Here is a 21,559-nt window from a genome sequence, read left to right as displayed (position 1 = left end):
GCAATTGGATCTTGATTGTTTCTATCTATCTCCATGGATGGATTAGGGTCAACGAAACGCGGTCCAAACTCGCTCTTCAGCATTGGTTACCACAGCTAATACCGATGACAATATCACAGCTTGGAAGCCTTCTCGAATCTAACAATCTGACGATCGTCCATCTTTGTATTCCACCAAGGCCAGAACGGCATACTTTCGCGATTTACCGTGTCCGTAAACGTTGGCTTCCTCTTCTCCAAGAAGCTCTTCACCCCTTCAATATTGTCGTTCGTCCCAGCCATCTGGACGAATATTCTGGAATCCAAGATGTGCGCCTCCTCCGGTGTTGGAGGACAGTACACCATCATGTCATGCATCATCTTCGTACTAACCAGAGATGTATTCTCCGCGATGTCATCCGCCAACTTGAGCGCGTACTCGACTGTGTGTTGAGGCGTGGGAAGCAACTTTGAGAACAGCCCATTGACGAGTGGATCGGTGACGGGATACACGTCTCCAGTGGTCGTGATGTGGCTCGCCTTAGACAGTCCTATGAGCTTGGGCAGGAAGAAAGCGCTGCACGACTCGAGGACCAAGCCACGACGAGCAAAAGGAAAGCCGACTTTGGCACCCTCCCAAGCAACCCGGATGGCGGCAGGAAGAGACATGGTGAGGCCTACGCCCACGGCCGACCCATTGAAAGCTACGATCGTCGGCTTCTTGCAGTTTGAGATGGCCAGTGCGAGTCGGCCGCCCCTGATGTAAGTCGTTAACGAACCACGTTTTGTGGCTGATGTCTGACAAGAGGCTTACCAGTCTCGAAACTCATTCATGGAGTGCTCGGTCTCCTTCAAAGCAACCATTCCCATGAACCCTACATCAAGATCTGCTCCAGCAGAGAAGGCTTTGCCTTCGCCTGTCAGGACTACCGCACGTACTCTGTCATCCTCGCTAATCGTGTTGAAGAAGGACTCGAGGGTGAGAAACATATCCAGTGTCATGGCATTGTACTTCTCGGGGCGATTGAGCGTCACCACGACCACCTTCGTTGCCGTTGGTGAGTTGGCCGGAACATGAGAGAATGAGATGTTGTCATGATTGATGGAAGTGTACGAAGTAGGGGGCTGACTAGCTTTGGTGTCCATGTTGATGATTGTTTGCTTACCAAATTCAAGGTGCCCAGGGAAAGAGGGATATTAAGAATAGAGCAATTCATGAATGATATTCGGACCTCAGCTTATGTCCTGAGGGCATCTCCGTTGTAGCTGACCTCGGCAGCACCGGGATCGGGGTTGAATAATAATCAGTCTGCGCAGCCAGTGTCGTCGCATGCCGGCGGGACTGACAAGACAACTACCCCGCATCCCGGACTGCACATCAACGTCCGTTTTTCTCGAAGGAACCTATAATACAATGAATCGGATTCAATTCCGAATCACTTCTTGCATTGAGTCGTCTTTCCTTATGCGGAGTGTCGGTAGTCAGGCTTCTGAATAGTAAACATGTCAATCTCCCTGCCTCGGTCGTCTGATCATAGAGCTTGGCCAGCCTGCACAAGAGTAGCCACATGGGTTACCACCTATTGTTGACCGAATCTCTGGGAGATGGAAATCGAATACTCTCACATGTGATTGGTACTTGTCAGATGACTCAGAGTTCTTCGGAGAGGCATTTTCATGAAAGTCATTTGAGACTGGCACTCGCTGCCTCTCATGCCTGAGTCTTAGCGAAGGCGCCGTCTTAAATTACTTTACTCATGGTGGCGATGGGCTTATATAGTGCGCTAGTTTCTCTTCAAGTGGCCCAAGAAGAATCTTCTTTCGTTCACGAGTACTGTGTCGCAAACGTTGCGCAGGCTGTCTCATTCAGTGTAGCAAGAGCCGTAGAACTTAACAGGAGTTGTACAGGTGAGCTCTAGGTGTAGAGAGCTCATCGAAAGGCCTCTTCATGCCTGTGTTGTACATTCAGAATATGTAATTAGCAATAAAGGAAGGAGACGACAGGTTCTCACACCACTACCTCACCGGGACGAGTTCATTTCCCTCAATCTGAACCCCAAAGTGAGTGTTGACGAGAGGCTTCTTGAGGGCTTCTGCTTCATCCCTTGGTGACCCTGCTGGCATAACTCAAATTGCAAAGTCAACTCTGAGACTTGATGACGAAGAACAAGCTCAAAACCCAAAGAAGGTGGCATTTGTTTACTTAAAACATCACACAGACTGAGAAACCGACAGCCACCTCTACCCTCTATCGCTCAACTTCATCAACACCCCCATCTCCCAGCTCCCGCTCAAACGTCATCTGGATATCCACAACCTGCAACAGCTGCTCGACATCCAGCTTACGCTTCTTGTGCGCTGCAAGGCTCTTCGCCGTCCGCACCACATTCTTAATCTGCCGTCCGTTCAGGTTTCCCTCCGCAAGCTTCTCATACCCCCCCTCGTCCACCTCCACCCCGCCCTCCACGCCCGCCAGGAAGTTCTTCCACACCTTCAGCCGGCTCTCCTTGGGCAGATCGTCATACTTGAGCGGCACGTGGATCCGGCTCTTGAACGCATCGTCAAACGTCCTCACACGGTTCGTCGTCATGAACAGAATGCCCGAGTAATACTCCAGCGTGCGCAGGAAAATCGACACGAGACTGTTCCGCGCCAAATCATGCAACGACCGCCGCTCGAGAAAAACATCCGCCTCGTCGATGAGCAGCACCGCCTTCCACGTCGACGCCAGATCCAACGTCTGGCCTAGCTTCTCGTCCAGCGCCCCCGCCGACGTGCCCAGGTCGCCCGAGGAGACAATGTAAAGCGGCCGCCGGCTGAACTCGGCCACGCACTCCGCCGTCAGCGTCTTGCCCACGCCGGGCGGGCCGTGCAGCACCAGGATCAGGCCCTTGCCCTTCCCCTTGACGATGTCGTCGAACTCGGCCCCCGCCGTCGCGCGCGCCGTGTGCTCCGCCACGAGCGCCTGCACCAGCTCCTTCTGCGTCTCCGGCAGGACGAGCTGCTCGAAGCACTGCGTGTTCCACTCGATGTCACGGATCTTGTCCACGATGAAGTCGAAGAAGCGCTTCTCCGCGAAGCTGAACCCGCGCACCGTCGGGGCGGCCAGCAGCGCCTGCTCGTCTGTCAGCGGGGCGAACTTGTCGGCGGGCGTCTCGCGCGGGACGAGGTCCATCTCGTCGCTGTCGAGCGCCTGCTTGCGCTTCTGCCCGGCGGTCTTCGGAAACGCGGTGACGGTGAAGGCGTCGTCGGCGTTGATGCGGTGGTGCGTCTGCGCGTCGACCATGATGCGGCCGTCGATGTTGTACCGCCGCATGCGCTCGTCGAGCGCGACGCCCTTGTACTCGCGGAAGTTCTGGCCCGCGAGGCTCTCGAAGCGGCGGCCGCGGTGCGTGAGGAGGGCCGTGACGGCGTCGGGCGACGGGTGGTGCGCGAGCGGCATGGCGTTGAGCGCGGCGACCTCGACGGCGCCCTGGAACGCGGGGATGAGGAGGTACTCGAAGCGGGTGCCGAAGTCGTCGCCGTCGAAGTCGACATACTCGACGCCGAGGCGGAGGCCGGGGCTCTGGCCGCACACGTAGTCGTACGAGCGGAGCTTGTAGGCGCGGGCCTGGCTGAGGCGGGTGGCGTAGACGAGGCATCCTGGGCGGAAGATGGTCCAGAGGTACTCATAGCTGATGAGCCGCTGGCCGAGGAGGTTGGCGGTGTTCTTGATGGTGTCAGAGAAGTGCTCATCGATGAAGGCGAGCAGGAGGGGAAGGTGGCGGGCGCCTTCGGAGTCGGGGTCGAGGTCGTCGCCCGCGGCGGCGAGGTCGTCACGGTAGTGGTAGAGGCTGCGAGGGGGGAAGGCAACGGAGATGTCGGATGTCATGTAGGACTGGCCGGGATATATGCCGCCGATGACGTCCTTGAGGATGGTCTTGAGCGAGGGAGAGTTGACTTCGAGAGATGTGCGGCAGACGAATTCGTTTTGCATGTTGTACTCGCGGGTGATCTGGCCATGTCAACACCAAGCCTCCGTCTTGAAGGGAGTGGATACTTACGCAAAGAGCGTACTTTTCATACCAGTTGGTCTTCTGCTCGGGGAGGTCCTCATCCTCCTTGGGCTCGGCGATATACGCCCGGCCCTTCTTGGTCCATCGCTTCTCGAGATGCTTCAGCTCGATCTGCATGGGAGCCTTCTCGAGTTCCTCGCGGCGCTTCTTCTCTTCCTCAGTGAGAGTGCCGTTGATCTCGTTCTGATCCTCCTCGTCGATGGGCTCGTCGTGAGTGCTTCTGCGAGCGGTTTGCTTGGTGCGAGCCATGGCTGGACGTGCTGTTGGAAGTCCTGTGGGATGGCGTAAGGGTCTTCGGTACCCTCCAGGAACAGATTTGTCGGTGAGATCTCTCCCCTCTACGAAGTTGAACGAAGACATTTTTATACCAGCGATTGACCCTACGATCATGTAGTTGGGAGATCAAGGTAAACAAAGTTGAGCCTCAGGGGCCAGGCATAAAAGTCCTAGATGCAGGCAGCCGTACCCCGCTCGGACGAGCAAAGAGTCACCGGCTGCCGGAACCGCATCAGATACACCATGCCCGAGGTTGATGTGACTCAAAATAATATCAAAAGGGTCAACAGAATTTGAAATCCGACATCGTTTGGGGAATCTGCCTGTTTCGGGGACGGACTTATGCGGCACGGTCCAGAGACGGGGCTATTGCTGCCTGCGCTGCCTTGAATCCTGCGTGCCGTTCGCCGCGACCCAGCCTGGCGGCCCGCTAGCCTCACTTTCGGCGGCCTGGTCTTCGGACGAGAGACGGTCACGGCGAATCAGAGCGTTCAAAAAAGGCCGTGGCTAGGCAGCATCGGGGCAGGGAGATCGGCCCAGGCGCCGGGGGATGCTGCCGTTGAGCGAAGGTGGTCTAGACCCTGACGACATTGCAAACGCCCTTGTCGAGATGAACATACCTGCCGAAGTTTGTACGTAGCTGCGCGCCTACAGATTGAAGCTGATCGTACCTCCAGAACTGTGTTCGTAGACCCCTTGAGCATGCGAAGAAGTGATGTGATGGGACGTGTAAACGCCACAATGACTAAGCAACCGTCAGCCACATATCAAGGCAGAAGTGTGGCGCGAATGATGGAATCACAACCAGCAAAACGCTTCAAGACAAAAAAACTCTTTTGTATCTGATTCTAAATACATGCTGGTCTTACCAGCGCACCTCGTACTCGGGTGCTGGGCTTCCCCCTCCTCCAATCACTGAAACGCAATGCAGCGAATGCGAAAATGGTGTATCAGTCGCCATGTGATGTTACTCTATCCCCAAAACTCCGTAATTATATCATGCTAATTGCGTATATACAGCAAGGCAAGTGCTTAACGGCGCGATCGCTCGACGGCGGCGGCGCTCACTTTGCTGGCCTTCTCGACGGCGCTGGTCATGGCCAGGCCGACAGGCGTCATCGATCCGCTGGGAGCGGGAGTGTTAGTCCTCGTGGGAGGAGCGGAACGATTGTGCTGCATGTGAGCCCTGACCAAGTGGCCGGCAGCCAAGGCACTGCAAAGCGACAGCTCACCGGCCAAGACACCAGCAGCGATAACACGGGCGAGACGGCGTGCGTTCTCGCCGGGGCTCGTGGGGTGGGGGCCACGGACACCAAGCATGTCAAGCATGGCGCTCTGGGGCTCAAGGATAGTGCCACCGCCGAGGGTACCGACTTCGAGAGAGGGCATGGATACAGAGATCTGGAGGGATCCGCGGAGGCTGGGGTCTTGTTAGTAACTAGCAACAAATAGCAGTGGCTATTTTACTTACTTCTTCATGACGGTAATGCAGTTGGCACTCTCGACAACCTGGGCGGGATCTTGACCGGTGGCAAGGAAGATGGCGGCGACAATGTTGGCAGCGTGGGCGTTGAATCCACCAATGGAACCGGCCATGGCTGATCCAATGAGGTTCTTGTTAACGTTGAGCTCGACCAGGGTGTCGACGTCGCTCTTGAGCACGCTCTTGACGACATCGCCAGGGATGATAGCCTCAGCGACGACGCTCTTTCCACGTCCGTCGATCCAGTTAATGGCGGCAGCCTTCTTGTCCGTGCAGTAGTTACCAGAGACAGAAACGATACTCATGTCCTCAAAACCCTCGGAAGCCATGACGGAGAGAGCATGCTCGACACCCTTGGAGATCATGTTCATGCCCATGGCATCGCCGGTGGTGGTCTTGAAGCGGATGTACAGGTTGGTGCCGGCAAGAGCAGTCTTCATGGACTGCAGACGAGCAAAGTTACTGGTAGAGTTGAACGCCTTCTTCATGGTGGACTGACCAGCCTCGGAATCGAGCCAGATCTTGGCAGCACCAGCACGCTCGAGAGTCTCGAAAGCAACGCAGGGTCCGCGGGTCATGCCGTCAGCAGTCAGAACAGTAACAGCGCCGCCGCCAGAGTTGATAGCCTTGCAGCCACGGCTGGTACTGGCGACCAGGACGCCCTCAGTGGTGGCCATGGGGATGAAGTAGCTCTGACCGTCAATAACGAGAGGACCAGCGACACCAACAGGGAGGGGCAGGTAACCAATGACGTTCTCACAGCAGGCACCAAAGACACGCTCCCAGTTGTAGCCGGCGTAGGGAAGCTTAGAGCGCTCGAGGCTGCCAGTAAGGTCGGAGGTGGCGTTGGTACGGGAGATGATGCTGCGGCGGATCTTGACGGCACGGGTGTGGTCCTTGAGAGCGCGCTCGAGAGAGTAACCGGGGATCTTGCCGCGGAGGGACATGCCGACGACCTCCTGATCGCTCATCTCGTGGACACGCTTCTCGTCGATCATCTTCTGCAGCTCGGCAATGGTGCGAGGCTCGGGGGTGGTGGCCTTGGTCATGGACAGCTCAGACTCATCGTCTGACAGTGCCGGAGTTGCGGGTTTGGGCGTCTCGGGAATGTACTCGCCAAGGGGCAGGGTTGCCGAGTCGGTATCGTTAAACTTCTCAGCCTTGGCCAGCTCCTTGGGGTCGATCTGGTGGTCGGGGACATTGGGGTCCTTGATGCCCCAGCGAGCGGCGTTGAAGAGGTAGCCGTTCAGAGCAACACTCATGGCGAGGGCAACAACGATCCACTTGGAGAGAACAGGGTCCTCCAGACTCTTCAGGATGCTGCCGACCATGCGGCCACCAACGCCGTAGCTCTCAAAGTGGTCATACTCGTCGTCGTCTCTAGAGCCGGACTTGCTAGCGGGAGAAGGCAGGGCGTAGTGGATTGAGGGGTACTCGAGCTCGTACTTGATGGGGGTGAGAACAGTGACGACTGTCTGGCGCTCATTGGCCTTGGCCGACTCCAGGATAGCGTCAAGACCGTTGGAGGCGACCTTGAAGGGGTCGACGGGAGGGGCGGTCACAACCGCGCTGAGACCACCGGTCAAAGAAGACAGGCTCGGGAGAGAGCTGGAGCTGCGGAACGGGATGGTGCAGATGTTGATGACGTTGATCAGGATGAATCCGGTGACCATGAGGACTTTAAACTTGGGGACGTTGCTGCTCTTCATCTGCTTGCCGAACAAAGAAGCCTCCTTGGGGGCCTTGCCGTTGAAATCGGCCCAATCGTTGCTCTGGGCCACGTTTTCGGCAACGCGGCGGCTGACACCGTCGTCCTCGAGGGCGCGGCGCATCTGCACGTGGCGCTTGATGCGGTTGATTTCCAGCTTAATGCTCAAAATCGCCGTGTAGAAGGAGAAGAGCAGAATGCAGTCGAAAAACAGGATCCAGGCAGCGAGGAAGCAGAACTGCTGGAGACCGCCCTGGACACCAGAGGCGGCGCCGATGATAAGCACAGCAATCTCAATGGCGTAGTCCTTGACAATGTCGTAGCCCTTCTCCTTGATAGCGGCCTGCACGGCGTACTGGATAACGTTGGGGGACGAGACCTCGGACTTCTTGGACTTCTTGTCCTCCTTGTTGTCCTTGGGCTTGCGGTGCTCTATGGCGTGGGAGAGAACGGCGCGGGTGAGGACGATGTTCTTCTCGAAGCCAATGGTGACAACCAGGAAAGGCAGACCCTCGGACAGCAGAACCATGGTGATGGGAACGCCAAGCTTGGTTGTGACCAAGAGACCGAAGAGGAATGCGAAAACCGAAGAGAAGAGGACGTTGGTGAAGAGCCAGAAGTTGGAGCCCATGCGACGCATCGAGAGGAACAGGGAGACGAAGGTCAGGTGCATGGAGAGGTAGCCGAGGACCATGATGATGATGTCCAGAGCTTCGGCGTTCTTCAGCAGGTCGATGAACTCGGTCCAGCCGTTGCGAACCCACTGGACGAGGCTGTTGCGGGTGTGTACCTTGGCGGCCTTCATGATCCACATCTTCTTCTCCTTGCCGTGGACCGTAGTCTGGGTCTCGTCGCTAGAGGCATCGGGGATCTCTTGGGCGAGAGAGAGAAACTCGGGAGCCTGAGAGTAAGGGACAGCGAAGGCGAGGGCGCTGTCCTGGGAGTAGCTCGTCAGGGAGTTGGAGGTCTGCGGCAGCGAGGTTACGGACAGGTTCTGGGGGATCGGAACGGCGTGGGTGCGCGGGGCGGTGTTGATGGACTCGGGAGACTGAGACTCGGGGAAGACGAGGGTCAGGAGGGCGAGGTGGTCGACATCCTTGGCGACAGTGGCCTCGGGCTCGACATTTTGCCATTTCCAGGCAGTCTCGGGGCCGGCTTGCAGACGGCGGCTACCCTCGGTGAGGGAGGACCAGTCGGCGGAGCGGACACTGATTGTAGCATCGAACAGGCTCTCCTGCAGAAGTCCTACGTAGGAAGTGCTGGCGAGGACGGCGACGATGACGACGGTGTGGATCGGGTGGGAGCAGGCGACCTTTGAGAGGAACTTGAGGCCGGGCGTGAGCTTCTTGTTGAGCCAAGAGGGAGCAGCGGCCTGAGCGGCAGGCTGCTCTCCCCGGAATCGGCTGGGGAGAAGCGATGAAGATATCATGGCGAATGGAGCGGTGAATGCAGCCGTAACGATTAGGAAGTCATTTGGGGTTCGAAGATCGGATCAAAGGGTCTGAAGCAAGAGCCTGGGTCGGGCAGTTAGCAATTGACGCCTCGACGAGAGTTGGGAACGAAGCTCTGGGCCGTTGTTGAGTGCGCGAAAAAGTCGCGAAAGGGGTGGCTTGGGGGAGGAAGCGGGAAGCGGGCGGTTGGATTGGAATGAGGAAATTTTGGGCTAGGTTTGGCGGCGCGGTCTATTGCTTGTGTGGTGCTAAGCTCTCGTCCAGTGCTGCGTTGCCTGTGGTGTAGGTAGGTACTACTACAGTATGCTCTGCGGTACGGTACGGAGCGGTGCGGGATGCGCTGCAACTGCAGCTGCAATTGCAACTGTAATGCCAATTGGGTTGGAGGAGGGGTCGAAAGTTGCGCGTCGTACGTACCTGTTCCAGTCGACGGAGCAGAGAGGCGCCGTTGACGTCTTTCGTGTTCAAACGTGCAGCTTAGTGCCCCAAGGATTATGCGCGCACACAACAACTTTTCGTGAGAAAAGTCGATGTAGAGGGAGGAAGAAGGAAGGCGACAGGGCAGGCCGAAAATTCGAAAAATTATTAGTCGAGAATCCGGTCGGAGATCGAGGCTGGTCGGTGGTTGCGGAGAGCCGAAGTCGCAAGGAGCTGTTGAAGTGCTCAAATTCGGAGGAGTGGGTTACTATGCGCAGCGCCGGTTTCCTGTTGAAGAGGACGGGACTGGCTGCGAGTAGCGTAGGGGAAAGCTGAGGGAGAGGGAGGAGGAGCGAAACAAGACCCTCGCGATGCAACGGCGGCCAAGTACCTTTTTACTTGTAGATATGGAGCCTGCTGCTGGGTCGGAACGGGTCGAGAGGGGGGTCGCAGGCCAGGGTGCGTGTGTGGTGTTGTTCAAGTCCTAGGTTGTCTTGGACTGGGACACACAGAGACTAAGAAAGGCTCTTAGTGCCGTTGGTGATGATGCTGACGCCGATGCTGACCCTTCAGATATGTAGATTACAGGCCAAGGGGTGTGAGGCCAGTTGTTGTCGGTGGCGGGAAGGATAGGTCGTGATGTTGGAGGAAAGGAACCAACATCAAGACGTTCACGAAGGAGGGCGGGAGGAGCACGTTTAAAGATGCCAGGAGGCGGCGGTCGGAGACAGAGCAGGAAAACAGAGTTGCTAACACCCGGATGCTTGTCTTTCTAGGTCCAAGGTATCAAGGTACGAAGTACTTTTGTATTGCAACAGACAGGAGACACCGAAAGAAGAGAGGGAAAAAGAACCAAGAACCAGAGCCAGGACCAGAGAGAGGCCTGGAATTGGAACCGGCCGCGAAGAGCAAAATTGAGGTACCCGTTCGCAACGGGAACTTACCGTGGCAGGCAAAGTACAAGCAGCTCCACACGGGACGAAATTGAGTGATGCTAATCCCGGCAAGATGCGTTGGGCTAGACGGGGACGCTGGGGAGAGCAGCAGGCAGGTTTGTGGCCGATGATGATCTCGTCTCTCGCCCAAAAAGGAGACGCAGGAAGAAAAAAAAAAGAATTTGACGTGGATTGCCCAGCAATGGCAAATTTACCGACCATGGTCCGCCCCTCATGTACCGCAGTACCTCTGCGGCGTCTTTCCTGATTTGGTAAGTAGGGCTGTGTGTCAACTTTCCCCTCCAACCACTACAGCCTGTGCAAACAGTCCAGCCAGCAAGGGGTCCAGCCAGCTCGTCTTTGGCCGCCATTTCTGACATTGGAAGTCGGCATGCCTTTGGCAAGGTAGTCAGCATCAAGGTAGTCAGCGCAGTGGGAGCTGATAACAACAACACTGATGTTGCTCTTGCGTACCACTTACTGCGTACTTCATGTCTCTGCTCGGGCTGGGGCGGCTGGGCAGACGTTGGGCTGTCGCATCCGCCCCGGCATGTCTGTCGTCACCCGCTAAGGTGCCTTTTGCGCTATCTGGAAAGGCCAGGCGGAAGCTAGGCGTCACTGTGCCTTCTTAGCATATTGGAGCGCCCCCAACGACTAACAGGCAGACAGTAGTGCATGTGTCACAGGGGGCCGCGGATGCTGACTGCTGGGCTACCGCAGCTGCAGCGCCGCACAGATGGCGCGTCTCGTCTCGTCCAATGGCCTTTTATTGCTCCCTCTCAGTGAAATGGACGAACCAAAGGATTAGGTACCGGGTGGATGGAAGAACAATCGGTCTAGCACAATGGCTCGAGGACCGCCACACTGTAGCATCCTGCCTAAATCGAGTAGTTTGTTTGCTTCTCGGCCTCTTAGATGATGGTGTTTGCCCCTCCTCCATGTTTTTGTAGCTTGGTCCCTGAGCATTGGCGCCGGCTTGGTGGTGACCCGTGGGCGATAGCTCGTCTATCTTATCTCGTGCCAGTCCGATAAGGGACCTCGATGATTCGGCACCTGCATCACTGGACTGCTCAAAGCCTCAAACCACCGAGAACTACCTGCTTTAACCAAGAACTAACTACGGATACCAAGAGCACCGCCAACGCCGCGTAACGGAACACAGACACAAACACAGACACGGGACCTGCTGCGGTCGGTCGGCGGCCCTGCGGTGTGCGGCAACTCTCAGTCGTGTATCTGATATGGAGTCCGTTGGTTATCATGACACCACAGACGCAGCAGGGACGGCGGTAAGGCAGGGTCCCATCCGGCGAGACGACGGGCGGTCTTCGAGAAGGGTCCAAGGGTGCAGGTCTGTTTCTGCAGCAGAAGAGAAAAGAAACAGAGGGCGGTTCGATTCTTTCCCAAACAGATCCTGATCTGCGTTCTTTTCGGTGTCGGCTCCGGCAGGCGAACAGCAGGGGCGTTGGAGGTGAAGTTATGACTGCCTGCCCTGCCCAGCAACTATTGCGGACTCTACAACTGTAACTGCAACTGCGACTGCGACTGCGACTGCGGGAGCTGGTGTCCGTACCGGGTGGAGTGCTTATTCCCCTGCTGCACGAGGTGTGTTCTCTGGGTCTTTCCTTCCTTCCTCCCCTTGTGCTGGCTGACGTTGGGAATGAACTGCCCGCAGCCAATGGAACCCATTGCACCCGGATTTACACCGGGGTTACATTGACGTGATTGGGCCAATCCCAGCCGACCTTTCGTGGAATTGCAGTGGGTCCGGCCCTGCCTGGACTGTGACTGGCCCGCCTTTTTCTTTTCTGCTGGCAAGTGCGATTGTATCCGCAACTGCCTGCGACAGCAATGGCAACTGCGATCCATTGCTGTGCTGTGCCGTGCCGTCTTCCATCGCCCTTCCATAACAATTCTGACATGCAGCTCTCTCGCTTCCAGTTCTTCATTCCCGGACCAAAAGTCATTATCACCGGATTTCGGATTCTCCCGCCCCCAACTCCTTCTGTCGAATCCTTCACCGAGAAATGAGACGCTGACATTGGATTCTTTCAGCACCTGCCTGCACGCACCATCATGGCTTACACCCATGTCCAGCTGTTCCATGCTGACTTGCTTCGGCCGGTTTGCTGCTTCAAGCCCTCCCTGCCCCGTCTCCCCCAGATGTCCCTCATCGACATGGCCCTCTGTCCCAATCTGTCCATCTGGGACTGGGAACATCACAAAACAACTGATTGCTTCTCCCGCTCTCCCGCGCTTGCCCTCGCAGACCTGATCTGACACGCCGGGTCCCTGGTCTTTTCGTCGACCTCCGCTGTCCATCGCCCACTCAATCCGACGCCGTACCCCTCCGCCCGGCCCTTTTCCTCAACCACGACGCACCAGGGCATCACCGATGAAGCAGTGTCTTGACTCTCGACGCCTGCGGGACTGCGGGTACTGCCCGGCGGTGAGCTCCGTGTGAGCCTCCATTCGTCGCCGTTGCCAATCGCCTGCCAATGGGACGCCCGCCAACATCAGATCTCTGCAGCCAACCCCTGGCGATCTCCTATTTTTCCTCCCCGTCTTCTTCCATCCACCGCATGGACCAGCCAAAGGCCCCTCGCTCTCCCACTGCCGCACCTCCAGCGTCGCGGGGCCACGGAACCCTCGCAATGCGCTGATACCCAAGCACACCTTACCACGTCTGCGGCGCAGCAGGTCCCTGTCCGCTGTCACTGGTTTGCTGTGAAATCCCGGTCGAGGCCACTCTTCTGCTTTCCTCAGTACGGATACCCTCTGGGCTCTCGCTGCGACTATCAAAGGCCAATGCTCCCAGAGGGGCTTTGGAGCTGCTGGCCGGGCTGACCTGGGAGAGGGCATTCATGGAACATCGAGTCAGCTGTCAAAACCACACTGCGGGAGAAACTGATAATCTTTGGTCTAGCAAACTAGCTTGCTATGCCGTTTACCCTATCTCGATCGAGTCTTCACAGGCAGCTATTCGTCAGGGTAGGGCTGCATCCAAGCAAGCGCATAGAGCAAACACACGCTAACAGACCATGCTGGCGGACTGTCAGAAACCCAAAGACCAACAAGAGTGCTTGAAACACGATGCCGCACACGGAGCCCGTACGGAAGGATACTTTGATCGCGTTCCAGGTGCAGAACAGGAAACGGAGACTATTGCGCTTGGCCCGCCCTGCACCAACAGACGGGGCGGGAATGCCACCTGCTGGCCTCGTCTCATGAGACGACGCTCAAAGGAACGACAATTTCTCGGCCCCTCATCCCCGTCCTGCCGTGCCAACCCTTCGGACCTCCGGCCCCTCCACACTGACAATCCTTACCCCGCTGGCTTCCAATTCGCTCTTGCAGTTATCCCATTTCTCTGCGTCCACCGGCTTGGTTCCCTCCTCGACGATGAAGGTCCGGAAGCCTTCCTTGCTCGCATCCAGCGCTGTGAATTTGACGCAGTAGTCGCCAGCCAATCCGACAACGAATACGTCTGTGACTCCCTTTTCTTTGAGTGCCCCCGCAAGCCCGCTGTCGGCGACCCTAGACGACTGGAAGGGATCGTAGAAGGCGCTGTACATCTCCACCTGCTTCATCTGGCCCTTTTCAATGACGGTGTCGACGGCCGAGGTATCCAGCTCCGGTACCAGTTCCGCGCCGGGCGTACCCTGGACGCAGTGCACCGGCCACAGGCGGGTATGATACGTCTCGGCGCTGTTTCGCGGGTTGACAATGGCGATGGAATCAACAAACGGCTGCTTTCCTGCGTGGTTGGAGGCGAAAGAGATGTGATCTGCAGGGTGCCAATCCTTGGTGGCTATCTTGGCGACGAACGGCAGCTTCAACAAGGCGTTGACGACTGTGTGGATATCGCGGCCGTTGGTGACGGCGAGTGAGCCATGCTCCATGGTGTCAGTCATATGTCCAGCGGGTCATTCCTCCATTTCTTTGGCGGTCATTGCCGGGCTGGCTTGGAACCATGATGGCGGTTTGGATTCAAAGAAGTTGTCTACTTACAGGTGGGCAGAAATCCTCTTGGAAGTCGACGACAATCAGCGCCGGTCTGAAGTGTTCCTCGGCCATATTGGTGGCGTCGTATTTGTTTGCTCGTTGCTTGCCTGCACTCAGCTTGCCTCGCATGTAATCTTCAGCCACTCTTCAGCAGACAAACACGGTGTCTGTGCGGATCGGTGTGATTCGATGGGCTGGCTCTAGGGCGTCGAATCCGCGCAGACGGGTCCGTCGACTCGTGACAGTGAGTCCGATTTGAGTTGGTGATTGCAAACTGTCGCAGAGTCGCACGCAAGGTTGACGGGCCTCTCACGATAAGGCGAGCTGTGTCAGCAGCAAGGTCTCCATATCGCAAAGGTGCCTTATCTGATCCTGGGTCCTTATCAGGCCTCGGCTGTTTATCGCGAAAGGTATCTACCTCAGCGGGGAGCTTGCTGGGTTCCATTCGCTACCGCGTTGGGCGGCGGACAGCAACGTGGTGAGCAGGGGAATCTCGCGCTGTCCGTGGATGGCTACAGGCCAGGCCAGCCCCTGGGAACCGCAAATTACAGCGAGGTTGATCTGCCCTTGGATTTCCCTAGAGGCTCAAGCGGGCTATCTGAGGGCTCGGATGCACTATCTTATCGCAATTTGGGCGCCGATATTGACTGGCTGGTTCATCACGCAGAGCGCACCGCTTGACTCGGACAATCACTGTTTGTCTGGCCTTCTTTTTTAGGTGTTGATGGACTCAGGGAACCCCCTACAGCAGCAGACAGAGCGCTGTCAATCCTGCAAATCGCGACAATCATGATGTTCTCTCAAGTATCGGGTACTTTTGGAAAAGTGTGGCCGCCAACCCTGAACCCTCACGTCACCACCAAACAGCAGCGCCACTTTTGGGCAGCTGAAGCATATGGGAGAAACTGCAAGGACCCAGCTAAGCACTGCCAAGGCTTCTACGGCACCGTTAAGCTGCCGCCATACTCCACTGGCGCGGCGGCCGTCCGTTCCCCCCCGCGGGGAGCTCGCAGCTCTGAGCTCTGAGCTCGGGGCACGGCATGCGCATTCCGAGCTTCACTCTTGTGATTCATTCGTGATGGGGACTGTGAGACAAATTCATGCTCAACCGATGTGATGAACATGGTCTGCAGCAGCCCATGTCGAGCTGGACCCCTCCTCATTTCATCAAGATGCTACAATGCACAAAAGATCTTTCTTTGAAAAAATAAATCCCGAAGTCCGTTCAGGTTTTGGCCTTACGTACGGGATTGCTCAGGGTTGGAAAAGATCCATCAGCGGGCATCCGACGTCGGCAGATGTTGGTTTCAGGGCAATTCAGGGCAATTCAGGGCAAGATCAAGATTCGAGGTGCTCGGCGAACTCACCCTGACAATCATTACCACCGACCGCGCCGATCGGGACGTCATGTCTATCCCGACATTCTCGGTGAGCGGCTGGCTGTGAATGTAATTGAGTGAGTGGTGTCAAATCTCAATGGCGGGCACCTCAACCAAGCACGCCAAGGGGCTGCAATGCTAATGCAGCACCCTCAGCTTGAGCTCACTGAAGCTCAGCTACCTTACCCTGACAGAAGGAGAGCTCACCACAGCTGGAGCTTCAGCACGCCTCAAGCAAGCCCCCAGCTCAAGGCGTCTCAGCCCTGCCGTGCAGCCTCCAATCACAGCGCCTCGGCGGTTGCTCAGCTACGGAAGTCCCCGAGCGCGACGCCACATCAGATGGCAGCCACTCTTTCTCAGGTGCCTCATCCAGTGAGCCAGTGACACGCCAGAGGCACGATGCAAACAGTTAGAGTGTCGCAGAACCGTAGTACAGCTCGGCCTCCTGAAAAGAATCACCCAGCCTCGAACGTCCAACCTCACCTTCTCCAACGTGAACACTAACGAGAACATCTACACTATCACCACCTAGGCCAGATCCTCGCACCGCATCAAAATGCGTCTGTCCACGGCGCTGCTGGCCTGCGCCGTTCCATCGGTCCTCTCATGGGGCAACGTCGGCCACCGCACAGTTGGCTATCTCGCCGAGAAGTATCTCACGGATGAGGCTGCTGCTCTCGTCGGCCAGCTCCTCGCCAACGACCGCAACTACGACATCTCAGACGCCGCCACCTGGGCTGATACACTCAGAGGCCACATGGGCTGGGCGAGCAAATACCACTACATCAGTGAGCAATGACAGATACCTGTTATCACCACCTCCAGCTTGAATATCCCACACTCACACTCACCAGATCCCCGCGATGATCCCCCCAATCTGTGCGGGATGAAATACCCCCAAGACTGCCCCTCCAGCGGCTGCGTCATCTCTGCCATCCAAAACTACGTGCGTTTCTCCTTTCCTCTCTACATCTTATCTCGCCTACTGACTAGTCCGCCAGACGGCCCAAATCCTCGACACCTCCCTCCCTCTCATCAACCGCAAAAACGCCACAATGTTCGTCATCCACTTCCTCGGCGACATCCACCAGCCCCTGCACGCAACCGGTCTCCTCCGCGGCGGCAACGACATCCGCCCCGTCTGCTGGCGCCGCCAGCCCTCCAACGGCCGCTGCACCGGCCCCATGTCCCTCCACTCCGTCTGGGACACCCAGATCCCCCACCGCATCCGCGGCCTGGCCCCGCACCTCTCCATCCCGCAGGAGAAGGCCGCCGCCGCCTCCTGGGCCGCCGACCTCTTCTCCCGGCACGCGGCCTCCGGCGTTAATGCCACGTCCGGGCAGTGCATCGACCTCGCGACGGGCACGTGTGCCCTCGGCTGGGCGACCGAGTCCAACGCCTTCGTGTGCTCTCACGTGCTGAAGCCCGGTCTGCAGTGGCTCAAGGCGCACGACTTGAGCGAGGGGTACTACGACCAGACGTGGGAGGTCGTTGACGAGGTTATCGGGCGCGCGGGCGTGAGGCTGGGGGCTTGGTTGAATGCCGTCGCTGCCAAGTTGGCTTCGGAGACGGGACCTGTGTTTGAGGAGCTTTGAAAGGGGGAGGGCCAAGATTATCGGTCGCCGGAGGTGGAGGTCGGAGCATCCGAGCACCGGTCAAGCTGGGTGTATGCCCGCGCTGCCAAGGGCCGACGTGCATGCGGGGCGTATGGCAGAGTATGTTTCAAGCATTTGCATACTTGCATTCTTTCCGTATCAGGAATAGATCGAAGAAATAGCATTCACGTCAGTCGACATGTCTTCGTCTCAGATGTTCAGCTTCGTCAGCATCAGATGGAGTCAGCTCGAGACTTGAGACTGTTTTCCATCACGGCCAAGCGTGGCGGTGTCGGGTATGTCCACAAATCCTCATCACTGGCATTGGAAATTCTGGATGTTCTCATTCGTGAGCATTCTGACATGGCATCTTACTCAATTCGCATGCTGCTACCTGCTTACGACAGCTGCTGAGGCTGCGGTTCGTCTCTGTCTCCCGGCTTACGAGGCAGGTACCGAGGACTTTGGGGGTGTCATCGGCGTTCACCCGAATGGACGTCTTGCGGAACCCAGGACTTCGGTTCCACGGCATGTGATGGACCCTGAATGGGGGCGGGAGGATCGTCGTCAGCTTATGGGGGTGGCTGATGGGTCTTGTGTCTGTACATCCTAGGTCAGCCTTATCGTGGAGACAACCAACAAGGCAGCGACGAGGCAAGGGGATCACGACGATTACGGAGCGAACTGAGTGCAAAACTAATGAAGTAAGGCAGACTCGGGATGAGACCGGGATACGATGGATACCACAGTATCGATGCAGGTTCCTATTATCTGTTGGTTTGCCAGAGACTACTCCAGGTGACGAAGGTGAACATCTAATCAGCTCTCCCAAGCCTCTCTCTCCCCCGCCATCTTCTTCTCGTCCCTCCCCTGATGAAGCGTTGCCGCAACCTTGCTCGTCAGATACTTATCCACATCAGGCAGACACAGCGCACACGCAACCGCAACAACAGAGAACCCGATATTCGCAAAGAACACAGTCCTGAACGCGTCTGCGCTGGCCTCCTGGTACGCCCGTTTCCCAACCGCTAGAATCACATCCGTCAGCCCCTTCACGCCGCCAAACTCCCCCGTCGCGAAGCCGGCGATGAAGTCGGCCACGCTCGCCTCGGGCAGCCCCGCGCCTACCACAGCGGCGGGCACGCGCGCGGGCACCGTCTCGGCGAGGCGGTTGCTCAGGATGACGTTGTAGACGGACGAGCCGACGGCGCTGATGAGGAAGCGGATGCTGCCGGCCATGCCGCTCGCGCCGCCGAGGTTGAGCTGGTCGGGCGCGGCGAGCGTGGTGATGGAGATGGAGAGGCCCTCGACCCAGCCGACGAGGAGGACGCCGAAGCAGACGAGGACGGTGGCGCGGGTGGGCGTGTCCGGGCCGCAGGTCGCGACGGAGGCGAAGCAGACGCCGCCGAGGAAGGCGGTGATGACGCACTGCCATTTGAGGCGGCCGATGTACTTCCCGGAGAAGCCGCCGACGATTTGGCCGACGAGGGTGAAGAGGGCGACGAAGGAGGAGAGGAGGGGCCCGAAGAAGGGGCGGTTGACGGGGTCAGCGTAGAGGACGGCGACCATTTGTGGCCAGACGAGGGCGAAGGCGAAGTAGACGCTGGCGGCGAGGCCGGAGAGGATGGCGGAGGCGACCCAGCCGAGGTTCCGGAAGTAGCGCATCGGCACGAAGGGCTCGCGGAGGGCGGCGATGGATTCCCAGGCGACGAAGGCGGCGAGGGCGGCGACGCCGACGACGATGGTGGCGATGACGCTCGCGGAGGACCAGGGGTAGACGACGCCGCCCCAGTTGAGGCCGAGCATGAGGACGAGCAGGCCGCCGGTGTAGAGCAGGGCGCCGGGGTAGTCGAAGGCGCGGACGTAGGACCAGATCCTGGCGTGGGCGCCGTGCTTCATCTTGAAGGTGGGCGGGTGGTAGAAGAGGACCCAGCAGGCGAGGGAGGCGGCGTTGATGGCGATGAGGATGTAGTAGCAGCCGCGCCAGCCGACGTGGGGGTGGTACTGGACGAAGGCCTGGGCGATGACGGGGGCGAAGCCGGAGCCGGGGATGCAGAAGACGTAGCAGACGGCGTTGGCGGCGAGGCGGTACTTCATGGGGACGAGCTCGCCGACGACGTAGTAGAAGGAGAGCTGCGTGGAGGCGGCGATGCCGATGATGGTGGTGCCGCCGATGAACATGTTGACCGAGGTCGCGGTGGCGGCGACGATGCTGCCGATGACGCCGAGGGCGGCGCCGGCGATGAAGACGGGGCGGCGGCCAAAGATGTCGGTCACGCGGCCGATGATGGTCAGGCAGACGGCCGAGGTGAGGGTGTAGACGAGGGCTGCCCAGACGATGTTTGGGTCCTTTGACGGGGTGTCAGTGAGGTTAGGGATGGGAGTAAAAGGGGCAGAGGATGTACCGGTCCGATGTCTGCGTTGATGACGGTCAGGATCGGGGCTGCGTAGGCGAAGCCGCAGACGCCGGCGAGGAGGCCGAGGCCGATTGCCGTCATGGAACCGAGGAAGAACTTGCTACGGAAGTAGCCATCGGGGAGGCAGTCTTGGTCGATTTCGTCGAGGTGGGTGCTGTCTGAGTCGAGGGAGGAGGGACCATGTTCGTGGACGTGAACGGCTTCCTCGTCGTGAGGTTTCTTCGTCTCGGGATGATCCATGGTTGCCTATCGGAAAAGCTGGATGGATGATGGGATGGACGATCACGGAAGACGGGAACTCGCGGCATTTTGGAGTCTTTGAAAGCACAAGAAATAGGTATTCGGAAACAAGGGTCCAGGACAGGCGGGAGATCCGTCACCCAACAGGGTTGTATCCCGAGTGTGCTGTGTAACAGCGAAGAGAGCCTTCTCATTGTCGAGGAGTTGAATAAGAAATCTGCAGGGGGCCTCCATTGGCTTGTGTAGCGAGGTGATATCAAGCCATGCCGTGCAGTCTCTTCGGTGGAAGTCATCAACCAATGGAGGGCAGGTAACAGCTTCTGGTGGTTGCTCCGTGCATTTTCCCGATCGGGAAGGATAGCAACACTGAATAGGCTCGGCAAAGCATTGTGCATGCCGTTCACCAGCCGGCTGAGACGCCCCCAAGTAGCAAACACCGGGGTTGTCGGTTTGCTTGTCGGGGGCTGTTGGGGCTGCGCCATGTGGTGTTGGGGGATGCTGGAGCGGATTCCGCGAAGTGTCTAGCGGTGAGCTTGCTTGGACCCGGATATTTGGGATTATGGGATTCTAGAAGGCCATGTTTGGCGAGCGCACGTGGAAATACGGGTTGCTGCTTGGGGATTCTGGACCGGATCTGCAGGCTTGGTCGGGGGTTCCGTTGCATATGCAAAGTGCTTTCGGATGTTTCGCTTATGAAGTTGCATTCGTGTGTATCTATCTTTGGGGTTTGTCCCTCATTTCCGTTCCTGGGTTTTGAGAATGAGGAAGCTTGCTGAGAGTTCGTCTCTTTTCGGCTGCCCGCGGATTTTGCCCGTCTCGTCGGGGTTCAAAGAGCGAGTGAGACTGTTGATTCCCGGGGAGCACGAAAACACCTCTTAAGAACACCAACTCGGTACCTCGACATAACTCGATCAAGATATTCTTTTCAGGGTATCCGTGGCCATGAGGGCTCTCTCGGTACTGGCATGAAAACATCCACACGAGGTAAGTTGTCTAACTGGGCAGCCCGCTTCAATACTCAATTGTAGCACAGCTGCCTTATTTCCTTCTATCATCACATTTCGAACGTAGCAGCCAGTAATCTCGCGGTTCAAGTTCTCTCAAGAATAGAAAGCTCGTTGCAATTTGATACTACCCAGGTTCTTCCGACTTTCCGGAGTGACATCTGTCGGCAGATAAACCTGCTCGGCATGTGCTCCGAGTCTTCAAATGGTCTATGAGGTCGTCATCGCCGTTGGATCAACCGAGGCTGATGAGCATAATATGTTCAGCATGCCTCCGTTTGATATTTCAAGCCACAAATCTCATAGTCTACTCTCGTGTGGCGAGTTCAGAGGGCTGGCGGGGAGATACTGCGATCACAATGAAGCCATGCTACCTCATGAACATTCGCAAGTCAGGAAGTACTCGCTTACAATTGAACGTGCGATACTGTCACAATCAATAGTTGAGATCAAACCAGGAGTATTGCGATTCTTGTAGTTAAACCAGATTTCGCAAGAGCCGAGCTCAAGTCGACGAGCATGCCGTAAGTGCGGGCTCTTCGGAGGAACGTCAGCCGCCCCTTGAGTATGCCACGCCGCATATGTATGTCGATGAGCCCAAGCGGTCTCCTTGTCT

At 57.4% G+C, this 21,559-nt stretch overlaps 6 protein-coding genes across 6 annotated transcripts; 1 reads left to right on the top strand and 5 right to left on the bottom strand.

Annotated features, from left to right (window-relative positions):
- Positions 1–113: 113 nt before the first annotated feature.
- On the bottom strand, positions 114–1,124 carry GCG54_00001010 (3-hydroxybutyryl-CoA dehydratase-like protein; the record flags this gene model as incomplete). The annotated part of the gene is made up of 2 exons (XM_045401139.1): positions 114–735; positions 793–1,124. 2 exons carry the CDS (start codon positions 1,122–1,124, stop codon positions 114–116), a joined length of 954 nt encoding a protein of 317 aa, XP_045258923.1.
- Positions 1,125–2,226: 1,102 nt separating this feature from the next.
- Positions 2,227–4,282, bottom strand: GCG54_00001009 (ATPase family AAA domain-containing protein 3A-like; the record flags this gene model as incomplete). Its single annotated transcript, XM_045401138.1, has 2 exons — positions 2,227–3,972; positions 4,022–4,282. The coding sequence occupies 2 exons, from the start codon at positions 4,280–4,282 to the stop codon at positions 2,227–2,229; spliced, it is 2,007 nt and encodes a 668-aa protein (XP_045258922.1).
- A 1,059-nt stretch (positions 4,283–5,341) lies between these two features.
- Positions 5,342–8,929, bottom strand: GCG54_00001008 (3-hydroxy-3-methylglutaryl-coenzyme A reductase; the record flags this gene model as incomplete). Its single annotated transcript, XM_045401137.1, has 2 exons — positions 5,342–5,729; positions 5,781–8,929. 2 exons carry the CDS (start codon positions 8,927–8,929, stop codon positions 5,342–5,344), a joined length of 3,537 nt encoding a protein of 1,178 aa, XP_045258921.1.
- A 4,640-nt stretch (positions 8,930–13,569) lies between these two features.
- On the bottom strand, positions 13,570–14,380 carry GCG54_00001007 (Nicotinamidase; the record flags this gene model as incomplete). The annotated part of the gene is made up of 2 exons (XM_045401136.1): positions 13,570–14,199; positions 14,315–14,380. 2 exons carry the CDS (start codon positions 14,378–14,380, stop codon positions 13,570–13,572), a joined length of 696 nt encoding a protein of 231 aa, XP_045258920.1.
- A 1,706-nt stretch (positions 14,381–16,086) lies between these two features.
- Positions 16,087–17,282, top strand: GCG54_00001006 (Nuclease PA3; the record flags this gene model as incomplete). The annotated part of the gene is made up of 4 exons (XM_045401135.1): positions 16,087–16,095; positions 16,220–16,475; positions 16,542–16,633; positions 16,689–17,282. The coding sequence occupies 4 exons, from the start codon at positions 16,087–16,089 to the stop codon at positions 17,280–17,282; spliced, it is 951 nt and encodes a 316-aa protein (XP_045258919.1).
- Positions 17,283–18,101: 819 nt separating this feature from the next.
- Positions 18,102–19,939, bottom strand: GCG54_00001005 (MFS-type transporter; the record flags this gene model as incomplete). Its single annotated transcript, XM_045401134.1, has 2 exons — positions 18,102–19,631; positions 19,688–19,939. 2 exons carry the CDS (start codon positions 19,937–19,939, stop codon positions 18,102–18,104), a joined length of 1,782 nt encoding a protein of 593 aa, XP_045258918.1.
- Positions 19,940–21,559: the final 1,620 nt, after the last annotated feature.

This window comes from Colletotrichum gloeosporioides, assembly GCF_011800055.1.
Source record: "Colletotrichum gloeosporioides strain Lc1 chromosome Unknown consensus_83, whole genome shotgun sequence".
NCBI classification, from domain to species: Eukaryota; Fungi; Ascomycota; class Sordariomycetes; order Glomerellales; family Glomerellaceae; genus Colletotrichum; species Colletotrichum gloeosporioides.
The sequence above is the reverse complement of the archived record's forward strand: the minus strand, read 5'-3'. Positions and strand labels throughout refer to the sequence as shown.